General features: G+C 48.2%; 2 protein-coding genes across 8 annotated transcripts in view; one reads left to right on the forward strand and one right to left on the reverse strand.

The window, feature by feature from the left end:
• Nucleotides 1–1721: 1721 nt before the first annotated feature.
• NDUFB11 (NADH:ubiquinone oxidoreductase subunit B11) lies at nucleotides 1722–4071 on the reverse strand. Its single transcript, NM_001279697.1, has 3 exons — nucleotides 3865–4071; nucleotides 2019–2149; nucleotides 1722–1845 (listed from the first exon to the last, which is right to left on the reverse strand). Exons 1-3 carry the CDS (start codon nucleotides 4069–4071, stop codon nucleotides 1722–1724), a joined length of 462 nt encoding a protein of 153 aa, NP_001266626.1.
• A 522-nt stretch (nucleotides 4072–4593) lies between these two features.
• The window catches only part of RBM10 (RNA binding motif protein 10), a 41339-nt gene continuing 33809 nt past the window's right edge, over nucleotides 4594–12123 (forward strand). For 3 of the 7 annotated variants that reach the window (XM_004064061.5, XM_019019065.4, XM_055375632.2), the window contains exons 1-2: nucleotides 4743–4877; nucleotides 6741–6882. In XM_004064061.5, the coding sequence (XP_004064109.1) occupies nucleotides 6866–6882 (17 nt within the window). In that variant the 5' untranslated portion in view covers nucleotides 4743–4877; nucleotides 6741–6865. Of the gene's footprint in view, nucleotides 4909–6740; nucleotides 6883–12123 lie in introns of all 7 variants that reach the window. The other 4 variants (XM_055375630.2, XM_055375631.2, XM_004064063.5 and 1 more) reach the window with 3 other exon arrangements.

Consider the following 12123-nt stretch of genomic DNA (forward strand, 5'->3'; position numbering starts at 1 on the left):
CAAAGCCCCAGGCAGGGACAAGCACAGAGATGGTAGCAATGAATATATGAGGTGGTGATTTGAATGTGGGAGCTGTGGAAGGAAGAGATGCCAAGAGGGTGAAGGGAAGCCCACACTTAACAGAGATGCTTTTGAAAGAAACAAACTCAGCCAGGGCCAGAACAAGTCCCCTACTCCATCTGCCAGACTGAGAGACAGCAACCCTGGTGCAAGGAGACAGCCTATTTCCACAGAGGAAGAAAGTAAGGGAGAAAAGACTTCTTGATTTCGAGACACAGAAAAAGAGAGGAAAGGGGGTGAGGAGAGAAACAGACACACGTGCACACACATACACACACACAGATGCATATCTTGAGTTAGAGGTCATCCAGATTTGGGGCAGAAGGGAATACAGGCATCCAGACTCACCAACACACAGGACAGGGGCAAACCCTAAAGCCCAGAGAGAAGCAGAGAGGACAGGGAGGGGAGACAAAACACCCACCCTTAGCAACAGAAAGCCCTGCACTCACCCTCCACCTTAATCCCTGGTCTCCCTGGCTTCTCCTCAAACGTAGGAGGTCCCAGTGAGGTGGTCTGGCTCTAAAGATAGCTGCCAACAATTTCTTCCCATGTGCCACGCTGTCATCCAGAGGAGCCCCAAGCCATCATGTAAGAAGCCGAGGTTAGGCTGGGCACAGTGGCTCATGCCTGTAATCCCAGCACTTTGGGAGACCGAGGCAGGTGGATGACCTACGGTCAGGAGTTCTAAACCAGCCTGGCCAACATGGTGAAACCCCATCTCTACTAAAAATAGAAAAATTAGCTGGGCATGGGGCGGGCGCCTGAAATCCCAGCTACTCGGGAGGCTGAGGCAGGAGAATTGCTTGAACCTCGGAGGCAGAGGTTGCAGTGAGCCGAGATGGTGCCACTGCATTCCAGCCTGGGTGATAAGAGTGAAACTCCTTCTTAAAAAAAAAAAAAAAAGGCTGAGTACGGTGGCTCACACCACTAATCCCAGCACTTTGGGAGGCTGAGGCGGGCGGATCACGAGGTCAGGAGATTGAGACCATCCTGGCCAACATGGTGAAACCCTGTCTCTACTAAAAATACAAAAATTAGCCAGGTATGGTGGCGGGCACCTGTAGTCCCAGCTACTCTGGAGGCTGAGGCAGGAGAATCGCTTGAACCCGGGAGGTGGAGGTTGCAGTGAGCAGAGATTGTGCCACTGCACTCTAGCCTGGGTGACAGAGCAAGGCTCCATCTCAAAAAAAAAAAAAAAAAAAGTCAAGGCTGTTCTGCTGGAGAGAGGCCATATGGAAGAGGACTGAAGTGCCAGACATGTGAGTGAAGAAGCCATCTTAGACACCCAGCCCAGTTGAGCCTTCAGATGACTCCAGTCCCAGCCACCATCTAACTACAACTACCTGAGACCCCTAGAAGAGCCACCTTACTGAGCCCAGTCAACCCACAGGGCCATGAAAGAGAAGACTGAATTGTGGTTTTAAGCCACTAAGTTTTTAGGTGTTTGCTACACAGCAATATATAGCCAGAACGCCCAGGGAAGGTTGCAGCAGCCCTTTTAAAGCTTTTGACACCCCCATCCCATATCCCCTTCACAACACAATCAACACTAGCGAGTCAGACTTTCAGCCCCTTTAATTAGGCGCTCTGAGAAGAGGTCAGAATGGTAGGCAGGGGGTGGGGAAGGCGGTGCTTCTTGAGCCCCACTTAGCAACTGGTCACTCATCCTCTGGCAGCTCGATCTTGCTGGGGTCGAAGCAGTTGGATTCCATGATGGGAAGGCCATTGGCCTCTCGGTATTTCACAAGCCTCTCAGCTTCGCGGCGGGACCACTCTTTCATCCTGGTAGTGCAAATAGCAGGGGTAGACGTGAGGGAGCCTCAACTGATACCAATCCCTCATCTCAGCTCCCCATTCCCAATGGTGCAGGAACAAAACTCCTGGCAGAATCCCCTTCAACCTCCATCCCTGCCTCTGCCTCTCACCCATCCCACGCTCTTGGACACCCTGTGCACCTGTAGTCAGGCAGATAGGCCACAAAGGTGCTGCCAAGGACCAGGATGATGGAGACGCCAAAGAAGAAGACAAGTCGCATGTTCCAGACGTCCAAAACGGGGTCCTTGTCATAACCATGGGAGTCTGGGTTCTGTGGAGAAATAGAGGTCAATGAGGGCTTCCTGCTGCTCCACAAAGCCGTATTCTGGCCCTGCATAACTTGGTCTCCATGTGCCCCTCTCACTAAATTCCTCTGTTTCCATTCTTGGGATATGTCAAGCTCCTTCCCACTGCAGGGCCACTGCACTTGCTGCTCTCTCTGCCTGGAAAGCCTTTCTTCCAGCTCTAGTCATGGCTGGATCTGTCTCCTCATTCAAGGTTTTAGATTCATCACCACTTCCTTCAGGAGGCACTCCCTAGTTACCTTGTCTTTCAAAGTTGAAGCATAGGAAACTGCTATTTTTATAGGTCACAAATGGTTGAATACTGGCAATTTCTTATAGCTCAAGCTAATGAAATAGCCCCCTACACCCAAGTCATTCTCTATCCACTTATCTTGCTTAACTTTGTCTTCACATCCTCTCTTCCTTCTGTGTCTCTTTCTAGTCTATGTTTACCTAAGTAGCATACTTTCCCCATTCTCTGTATATCATACATTCTCACGTTATATTATCTATTATACTACTTTGTATTATTGTTTTCTAATATTTTACTGTTTATTTTCTGTCTTCCCCACTATCATGTAAGCTCTATGAGAGCATGGGCTTTGTCTGATTTCCACACTGCTGTATCCCCAGGGCCCTGAACTGAGCCTGGCATACAGCAGGCCCTCAATACATATTTACAGAATGAACAAGCATCCTATATATCCAAGCCCCTTAACCAGAGGTTAGTATTGATGAAGTACTTATTATGTGCCAGTCTTTTCACATAGAAACACCTCACAATATCTCAGTGAGGTGAAACATGGCAATAATAAACACATTCTAGTGCTGAGTACATACTTACGAAGTGCCAGCTGCTGTTCTGACCATTTTTACTCATTTAATTACATGAGGCAGGTGGGGTGTCCTATTTTTTAGAAGGTGTCCTATTACTGTTCCCATCTTACAGACAAAGAAACTGAGGCACCAAGGGTTTATGCTACCAAGATCACACGGGTGGGTAACTGTCAGTGCTGCCTGATTTCACAGCGTCTGCTATTAATACAGCACAGCAGACCTGGTAGCCCTAAATTCAAATACCAGTTCCACCTCCACCATGTATTCAGTTATGTGAGCTAGGGCAATCCACTTAACATCTCTGTGCCTCAGTTTCCTCATCTGTAGGATGAGTATAATAATAGAGCCCACCTCGAAATGGGGTTTGTTTCAAGGATAAGATGAGCTAATGCAGTGTTTAGAACACAGACGGGGCCTGGAGCGGTGGCTTATGCCTGTAATCCCAGCACCTTGGGAGGCCGAGGCGAGAGGATCGCTTGAGCCAGGAGTTCGAGACCAGCCTGGGCAACATAGCGAGATCTCGTCCCTATAAAAAAAAAAAAAAAGAATGCAGACGGCAACGAGCAAGTGCCATATCGGTGTTTAGTATTATCGTTGTACTATACTGCTTCTAACGTGTTTTGAGCGCTGTCCACTTGAGGTGTGATTTCTGTCTGCAAAATAAAACCAATCCTGCCTCTGGCCCTGGAACGAAGATACCGAGAGACAAAGGAGGAACACAAGGTAGGCAAAATTCCCAAGTCTTCTAGGCTTTCGCCGGCCGCGCAGTCCTCTACTGCCTAAGAACGTCCTCTACAGCGCCCCATCTGCCGATCCCGGACTGACCCCTTCGGGGTTCCGTCCCCACTACCCCCCCGCCTCTCACCTTCTCATACAAGTTTTCGTCCTCGGGTTCTGGGTCCTCTTGCCACTGTGTGGTCGGTTCTGGGGGCCGCTTTCCCGCCACAGCGGACGGGGCGACCACAGTCCTGGAGAAGCTAGATTCCCAGCGGACGCGGGCGGCCGGGAGCCCTCGCGTCGCCGCTGCCGCCAAAAGACGGCGAGCGCTCAAACCAAACAACCCAGCCGCCATGACAGATGGTGCTGCAGGGTCTCAGGGGCGGGGAAGGAAATGCGACTGTGCGCAGCTGCAGTGGGTGCGAGCGCGACAATCATTGCCCCGCCTCCGCCACGCTATATAGGTCCCAGATCTGATTTTGTTTTCCAATGAGGCGGGGCGTTGAGCAACCCTCTTTGCCTCCAGTTGTCGTGGCTTCGTGGGGCCAACCATTTTCGGCCAGGCTGAGAAATTTCTTATTGATGGGTCTGCTCATTTCCTGCATAGGAAGAAATCGGTGACATTTGGGTGGATACAGTTCCCAGCCAATCGCCCCGAGTTCCCTCGCCCACTGGGGAAAGAGGCAGAGCTTCCGCTAGTCTTTCATCTTCAAAGGAAATCAAGCTTCTAAAAAGCGGGCCCTGCCGAATTGGCCAATAGCTACTCCTTTTCTTCACTAGGGGAGCGTTCGCAAGGGGTGTGGGGAGGTGGCCAGCGCTTGCCAATCAGAGGAGGCCAGGGCTGTCCCCTAGCGGGCGGTGACCAATCGCCGGGGCCGGCCAGAGCGCGCTTCCTTAGTAGGTGGATGGTGGTCGGAGCGCCGACTCCCTTCTCGTCGTCGCCATTTTGAGCTGGTGACTGTGGCCGGCTGGGAGTAGGCGGCAGTGAGTTTCCCTGGGAGGGCAGCGCGCTTGGCGCTTCTCCCCTCCCCCCGATCTGCCTCCAGTCTCGGACTTGGTTGTTGCGCGCTCCGGCTCCGGCTGAGCTGGGAGAGTTGGAGGAGGTGGCGGCGGGCAGAGGTGATGTCTGGGAGCCCTCCCTTGACAGCCCGGGCCGAGAAGGTGAGCGTCGACGCTGGTCGTGGGGGCGGAGGTAAGGGGCCCGGGGCGGGGACGTAGAGGAGGCGCGAGGGCGGACTTCGGGTCGGGGGAGATGCGCGGAACGGAGGGGTTCGTGCAATGTCTCAACCCGGGAGGGTTTTTTTTTTTTTTTGGTTTTTTTTTTTTTTTTTTGGTGTGAGCAAAGGCGCGTGCGCGACTGGGACATGGGATGGGTGCATGCGGGTTGGGGGAAGGGAGGGACGGATGGGAGTGGGCTACTGTGGATCACTGTGTCGGCTACATCGAAGTTTATCAGTGGGGAAGCGGTTGTCTGCGACTTTGAGTTTGTGCATAGGAGAGGGGATGCTGCTCTGTGTTACTCTGGTGTTTATCGGTCCATGGGGAAATGTTCTGTGGTTCTGGTCTCTATTCCTGGGGGATCGGAGGGGGGATGTGACTCTGGTCTTTACCCTTTGAGGGGGGGCGGTCTGTGACTCTGATCCTTATCCATGGGGCGGGGCTTGGGGGACGACTGTCTTTTGATTGACCCTAACCTACTTATTGGGTGGGAAGGGGCATGCAGGGAATGTGTGTGTGACTCATTGCCCCTTCTTTTGGGGAGTTTGTATCTGTGACACTGACGCTCATCCATGGAAAGGGGACCCACTGTGTAATTGTGGTCCTTACTGTGTGTTCCTTCTGTGATGTGGGCCCGTAGTTATTTGGGGCTCGTGTCTCTGACTGGCCCTTGGCTGTGGTGGATGTTACTGTGTGACTCTGGCCCCTTTGCCAGAGTCTCTTGAAGGTTTTTGTGCTCTCAGACGCCAGTGCCTCTGTGTGATTCTAACTCTTGCCCACCTGGGAGCAGGTAACTCGGGTTCCCTGTGGCTTGAGGAGGAAGAGAAAATTGGAGTGTGTTTGTCTGTGTATGTGTGCACGCGCATAGAGCAAAGGTGTGGCAGCAACCTAGTGTTGAGCAGGTGCTATTATTGCCTGGCTTTACCTGATTCTTATTCAGAGGGTGGGGCCTGAAGATCTGGGATTCATCCTGACCTCTGGCTGGGTCACAGGGTTCTCAGGACTCCCTGAGTTCTCACCACAGCCCTGAGGGTTGGATGAAGTGGCTGCTGCTCCATCCCAATAGAAGAGCACAGTGGTTCAGAACAGCCTCCAAAAGGGCCCCTTTTGCCTCTGGAAAACGGGCTTGAGCCCTGGGGAGGGAACCACCTTAGGACCGGGCTGCACATAAGAGACAGGGCTCAGGGCTGAGCCAGTTGCTGTGTGAGGGCCAAGGCTGTGTTGGCCAGGAGCCCAGGGAGGTGGCAGCTGTCTCGTCGCCAAGTTCGCCCCTTCACACACACCCCCAAGAGCCTTTCATGGTCTTTTGCTGCCTTATAGGGGACAGCCAGCAGCTTGTTGGGAGGATGAGATGGTCCCTTGGGGCCCGTGGAAGGGGCCTGGGGCCCCCATTGTTGTGAAGTCTTGTCTGATGTGCTGAATCTCAGGCAAGACTTTCAGCCCTGAGAGTCCCCTACCCCCACCCTGGGATGCAGCCCCAGGCTTGAATTTGTCTACCTGTCTTAGGTGGCAAAGCCCTGATCACACTGTGGGTGGCCCCGCCAGGTCTCTCTGCAAGATGCCCCCTGTCTGCTGAAGTCCTTGCTGTTTTCTAGGGCAGTGGGCTCTAGCCTTATGTTTGCGGGGAAAGGGAAGAGCAGGCCAAGTAGGGGCTTCCTTCATACTGTGATGCACAGGAGTGCTGGGAGCTGGAAGACAATGTCCCTGGGCTAAGGGGCAGCGGAGAGCCTTGACAATAAGAGTTTCTCAAGGAGGCCCTCTCAGTCCCAACTGTTTTGACCCCTTTCTTCCCTCCACTCTCCCCAGAGTCCCTGCAGGAAGCATCACCGAGGCTGGCAGATCATGGTAGCAGCAGCGGGGGTGGCTGGGAAGTGAAACGGAGCCAGCGGCTGAGGAGGGGCCCCAGCAGCCCCCGAAGGCCCTATCAGGACATGGAGTATGAAAGACGGTGAGTTATCTGTTCTCAGCTTCCCAGACAGCCTAGGCTTGCGTCTATGTGAGAATTGATCCAAGAAGATGCTAGGATGGGGCTTCTGGGTAGAGGAAACAGCATAGCAGATGATGGGTTTCTTTTCAGCAGACAGGTGTTTGGCGCCTGTTGTGAGCCAGGACCTGTGCTAGGCTCTGATAGTGCAGTGATGAATGAGACATGAGATTGCATCCTTCTCAGTACTCAGGGTGTCACAGGGACGCTATGCAGTTAACGGGTGGGAGGTTGAGGTTGGGGCTATAGCCTGGGGTATGAGGGATGGGTGGGAATGGCACCATCAGAGTCAGGATTTGCCCGGGACCACTAGGGGACAAGCCAGGTCAGATAGTGGAAGGCTCCAGGGACAGTATGGGCTACAGTTGGCATGATACTTGCTGGGAATGGATACTCTCAGACAGTTATTTCTTCAGCTCTGCTATGAACAAGGAATAGCTGGAACACTGGGTAAAATACAGAAATCCTGAGTAAAATTCAGTGATCCCTCGCCATCCAGGTGATTCCGAGGCAGGTGACGCAGCCATGACACTTGAAGATTGCCTAGAAAAGCAGACCTAACTCTCCCAGAAAGCCTCTATTAAGACTCAAGAGTCAATAGCTTTATAAAAAGAGAAAATAATTTTTAAAATGTTTTACGAAGGGTTTCTTCTACCACCACTCCTTTTAAAAATGTAGAATTGTAATATTTTGTTTTCTGAAAAGTGAGCCCAAATTTGAGATAAGGTCATCACCTAGTGTTATTCAGTCTTGGCTTTCATTAGAAATGTTTTTTGAAAAACATTTGATTTTGGACGGTATTCACTAGAAGTGCTCTGTGGCCATTTCTGAATTTGAGTAGCTGACATACATACTTTGTTCAAACTTTATTACCAAGTAAAACCATTGACTTTTAAAAGCCCTCAAGTGCAGAGGTTTGAGTTCATCATACTTTCCAGTTCAAGGTAGGTTTCTGTCATAGGTCAGCAAAAGGCTTCCTCTTGTCATGTTTATTTTTTCATTTTTATTCCCAATTCCCACCTCTGTGGGCAGCTGCTCTGTCGTGTTTGATATGTATCCTTCTATGATACATATCATAGAAAATGTATCCTTCTATGATACGTATCATAGAAAATGTATCCTTCTATGATACGTATCATAGAAAATGTATCCTTCTATGATACGTATCATAGAAAATGTATCCTTCTATGATACGTATCATAGAAAATGTATCCTTCTATGATACGTATCATAGAAAATGTATCCTTCTATGATACGTATCATAGAAAATGTATCATAGATTTATCATATAGATCATTTTCATATAAATGTATCGTATAGATACATGTATCATATAAATACATACATAAATGTATCATATAGATACATTTTCATAGAAAATGAAAATATGAAGTGTTGTTTTGAGTGACTGTGTTTTCAGTTGACACACATGGCATGGTGCCACAGTCTTCGTTTTGTTTCCTGAACTTTGTATTACTCAGAGTGGGAGGTTTTTTTTGTTTTTTGTTTTTTGTTTTGAGACAGGGTGTCTCTATGTTGCCCAGGCTGGTCTCAAACTCCTGGGCTCAGGCAATTCTCCTCCCTTGGCCTCCCAAAGTGCTGGGATTAAAGGCATGAGCCGCTGTAACTGGCCAACAGTGCTGTTTTTTTTGTTTGTTTTGTTTTGTTTTGTTTCTTTGTTTTGAGAAAGAGTTTCACTCTTGTTGCCCAGGCTGGAGTGCAATGGCGCAGTCTCGGCTGACCACAACCTCTGCCTCCCGGTTTCAAGCGATTCTCCTGCCTCAGCCTCCCAAATAGCTGGGATTTCAGGCATGTGCCACCATGCCCGGCTAATTTTGTATTTTTAGTAGAGATGGGGTTTCTCCATGCTGGTCAGGCTGGTCTCGAACTCTCGACCTCAGGTGATCCTCCCATCTTGGCCTTCCAAAGTGCTGGGATTATGGGCATGAGCCACCACACCCGGCACAGTGCTGTATTTTTAACATCTGTCTGTATTGCCATGTATATGTTACTACTTTGTTTCTAATTGCTGGCAAGGGCATCATGGGGCATGTCTACTGAGTTTTACTTAATAATTCCCCCAAGAGTAGATGCCTGTTGTTAATTTTGATGTGCTAGCATCATTTTTTTTTTTTTTTTTTTTTTTTGAGACGGAGTTTTGCTCTTGTTGCCCAGGCTGGAGTGCAATGGCGCGATCTCGGCTCACCACAACCTCCACCTCCCAGGTTCAAGCAATTCTCCTGCCTCAGCCTCCCGAGTAGCTGGGATTACAGGCATGCGCCACCACGCCCAGCTAATTTTTTGTATTTTTAGTAGAGATGGGGTTTCTCCATGTTGGTCAGGCTGGTCTCAAACTCCTGACCTCAGGTGATCCGCCCGCCTCGGCCTCCCAAAGTGTTGGGATTACAGGCGTGAGCCACCGTGCCCAGCCCAACATCACCTTTTTTGCTTTATCTTTTAATGTATAGTGTTTTTTGTTTGTTTGTTTGTTTGTTTTGAGATGAGTCTTGCTCTGTCACCCAGGCTGGAGTGCAGTGGCACGATCTCGGCTCACTGCAAACTTCACCTCCCGGGTTCACACCATTCTCCTGCCTCAGCCTCCTGAGTAGCTGGTGCTACAGGTGCCCGCCACCACACCTGGCTAATTTTTTGTATTTTTAGTAGAGATGGGGTTTCACTGTGTTAGCCAGGATGGTCTCGATCTCCTGATCTGGTGATCCGCCCGCCTTGGCCTCCCAAAATGGTAGGATTACAGGTGTGAGCCACTGCGCCCGGCCTAATGTAGTTTTTACCTTTTGCATTCAGATCTTTAATCCATCTAGATTCCACTCTTGAATATGGCATATGGTAGGCTCCGGTTTTATTTTCCTCCATATAGTAGGCAGTTTTTCCAGTACCACCTCCTAAATAGTCCATTCTTTCTTTATTGATCTGTGGTACCTCATCTGATTTCAGGTTCCCTCATGTACATGGATCCGTCTTGAGTGATGTGATTTGTTCCATTGGTCTATTTGCACATTCTTGTGCCAGCACCTTACTGTTTTTATTATTATGGCTTTATAGAATGTCTTAGTAGCTCCTTTGCACTTATTTTTCAAAGCTGGTTTAATCATTTGTGGGGCTTTATTATATATCAAAAGTTATCAAAGTCCCTCAAAAACAACAAGAATTTTGATCTATGTTATACTGAACTTCTCTATTAATTTGGGGAAAATTATCTTTGTAAGTAGTCATCTCATCTAAGACCTGTGTAGAGAATATTTTGAAATTTATGTAAAGAGCATAAAAAGCTTTCATTTTCATAAATGGAAATACAGGTCTTATGTATTCTTTGTTAAAGTAATCCCTAGGTACTTCAGTCACTTTCATTATCTTTTTTTTTTTTTCTCGAGACTTGGTCTTGCTCTGTCACCCAGGCTGGAGTGCAGTGGCGACCTCCACAGGCTCAAGTGATCTTCCTACCTCAGCCTTCCAAGTAGCTAGGACTACAGGCACGCACCACCACGCCCAGCTAATTTTTTGTAGAGATGGAGTTTCACCATGTTGTCCAGGCTGATCTTGAACTCCTGAGCTCCAGCAATCCACCCACCTTGGCCTTCCAAAGTTCTGGGATTACAGGCCATTATCTTATTTTTTAAAAAATATTTTTCATGCTGGTATTTGCTGGGGTAGAGGAAAGCTGTTGATTTCTGTAAGTTACCCCTGCTGTATGCCCTTGTTATTTCTAATACTTCATTGTTGATTCTGATGTTCTTTCTAAGTAGTTGGTCATATTGTATGCAAATCTATCCTGTCACTTATTTATTTTTCTTCATTTATAGTATTGTCCAGGACTTTTAGTACCATATTAAATAGTATAAGTGATACTGGGTACACAAATTAAGATTTACTTTGGCTGGTTGTGGCAGAAAATCCAAAGGATAATGGCTTAGACAAGATAGTTTACTTTTCTTTCCCATAAAGGCAGTCTGCAGAAGAGCAATTAATCTAGGGCTGACAGGCAGCCCCTTCTGTATAGCCATCCTCAGCACATGGCAGTTGAGACAGTAGGAAGAAGGGAGAGGAATAAAAGGGAATGTGTCTAAAGTTTCTCCATTAAGTATGGTGCATGCAGTAAGTTTTTAGAATGTATCCTTTAATAAATCAAGAAAATTATCTAATCTTCGTTTGCTAATATTGACCATAAATAAGTATTGAACTTCAAAATCCTGTGCTTTTTTTCTCCCTTTGTCCATTAATTTCATAAATTGTGGCCTGGCATGGTGGATCACAGCACCTTGGGAGGCCAAGGTGGTTGGATCGCTTGAGGCCAGGAGTTCAAGACCAGCCTGGCCAACATGGTGAAACCTCATTTCTACTAAAAATACAAAAATCAGCCAGGCATGGTGAAGCATGCCTGTAATCCCAGCTACTGGGGAGACTGAGACATGAGAATCGCTTGAACCTGGGAGGTGGAGGTTGCAATAAGCTGAGATCGTGCCACTGCACTCCATCCTGGGCAACAGAGTGAGACTCCATATCAAAAAAATAAATAAAAATTTTGTAAATTGCATTAAATTATATCCTTGGCATTCTTGAGCTATACCCCACTTGATCATGGTATGTATGTATATGTTTATGACTTCTTACTTTGAAAATATCTCAAATTTACAGAAAGGTTGCAAGAAAAAGTATAATGAATTCCCGTATATCCTCTACTCAGAATTACTTGTTTTAAGTATTTTGCCACATTTGTTCTATCACTCTATATCTTTTTTTTTTTTTTTTTTTGAGACGGAATCACTCTGTCACCCAGGCTGGAGTGCAATGGTGTGATCTTGGCTCACTGCAACCTCCACCTCCCGTGTTCAAGCAATTCTCCTGCCTCAGCCTTCCAAGTAGCTGGGATTACACGCGCCTGCCACTACGCCTGGCTAATTTTTGTATTTTTATTAGAAACGAGGTTTCACCATGTTGGTCAGGTGGGTCTCAAACTCCTGACCTCAGGTGATCCACCTGCCTCAGCTTCCCAAAGTGCTGGAATTACAGGCGTGAGCTATCGCGCCTGGCCCATCCTATAGCTCTATATCTTTACATAGACACACACACACACACACGTTTTTTTTAATCATTTGAGTTGGTGGCAGACATGACTTTTCTTTTTGAGTCAGAGTTTCACTCTTGTTGCCCAGGCTGGAGTGCAATGGTGCAATCTCGGCCCACTGC

Source organism: Gorilla gorilla, chromosome X (genome assembly GCF_029281585.2).
Source record: "Gorilla gorilla gorilla isolate KB3781 chromosome X, NHGRI_mGorGor1-v2.1_pri, whole genome shotgun sequence".
NCBI classification, from domain to species: domain Eukaryota; kingdom Metazoa; phylum Chordata; class Mammalia; order Primates; family Hominidae; genus Gorilla; species Gorilla gorilla.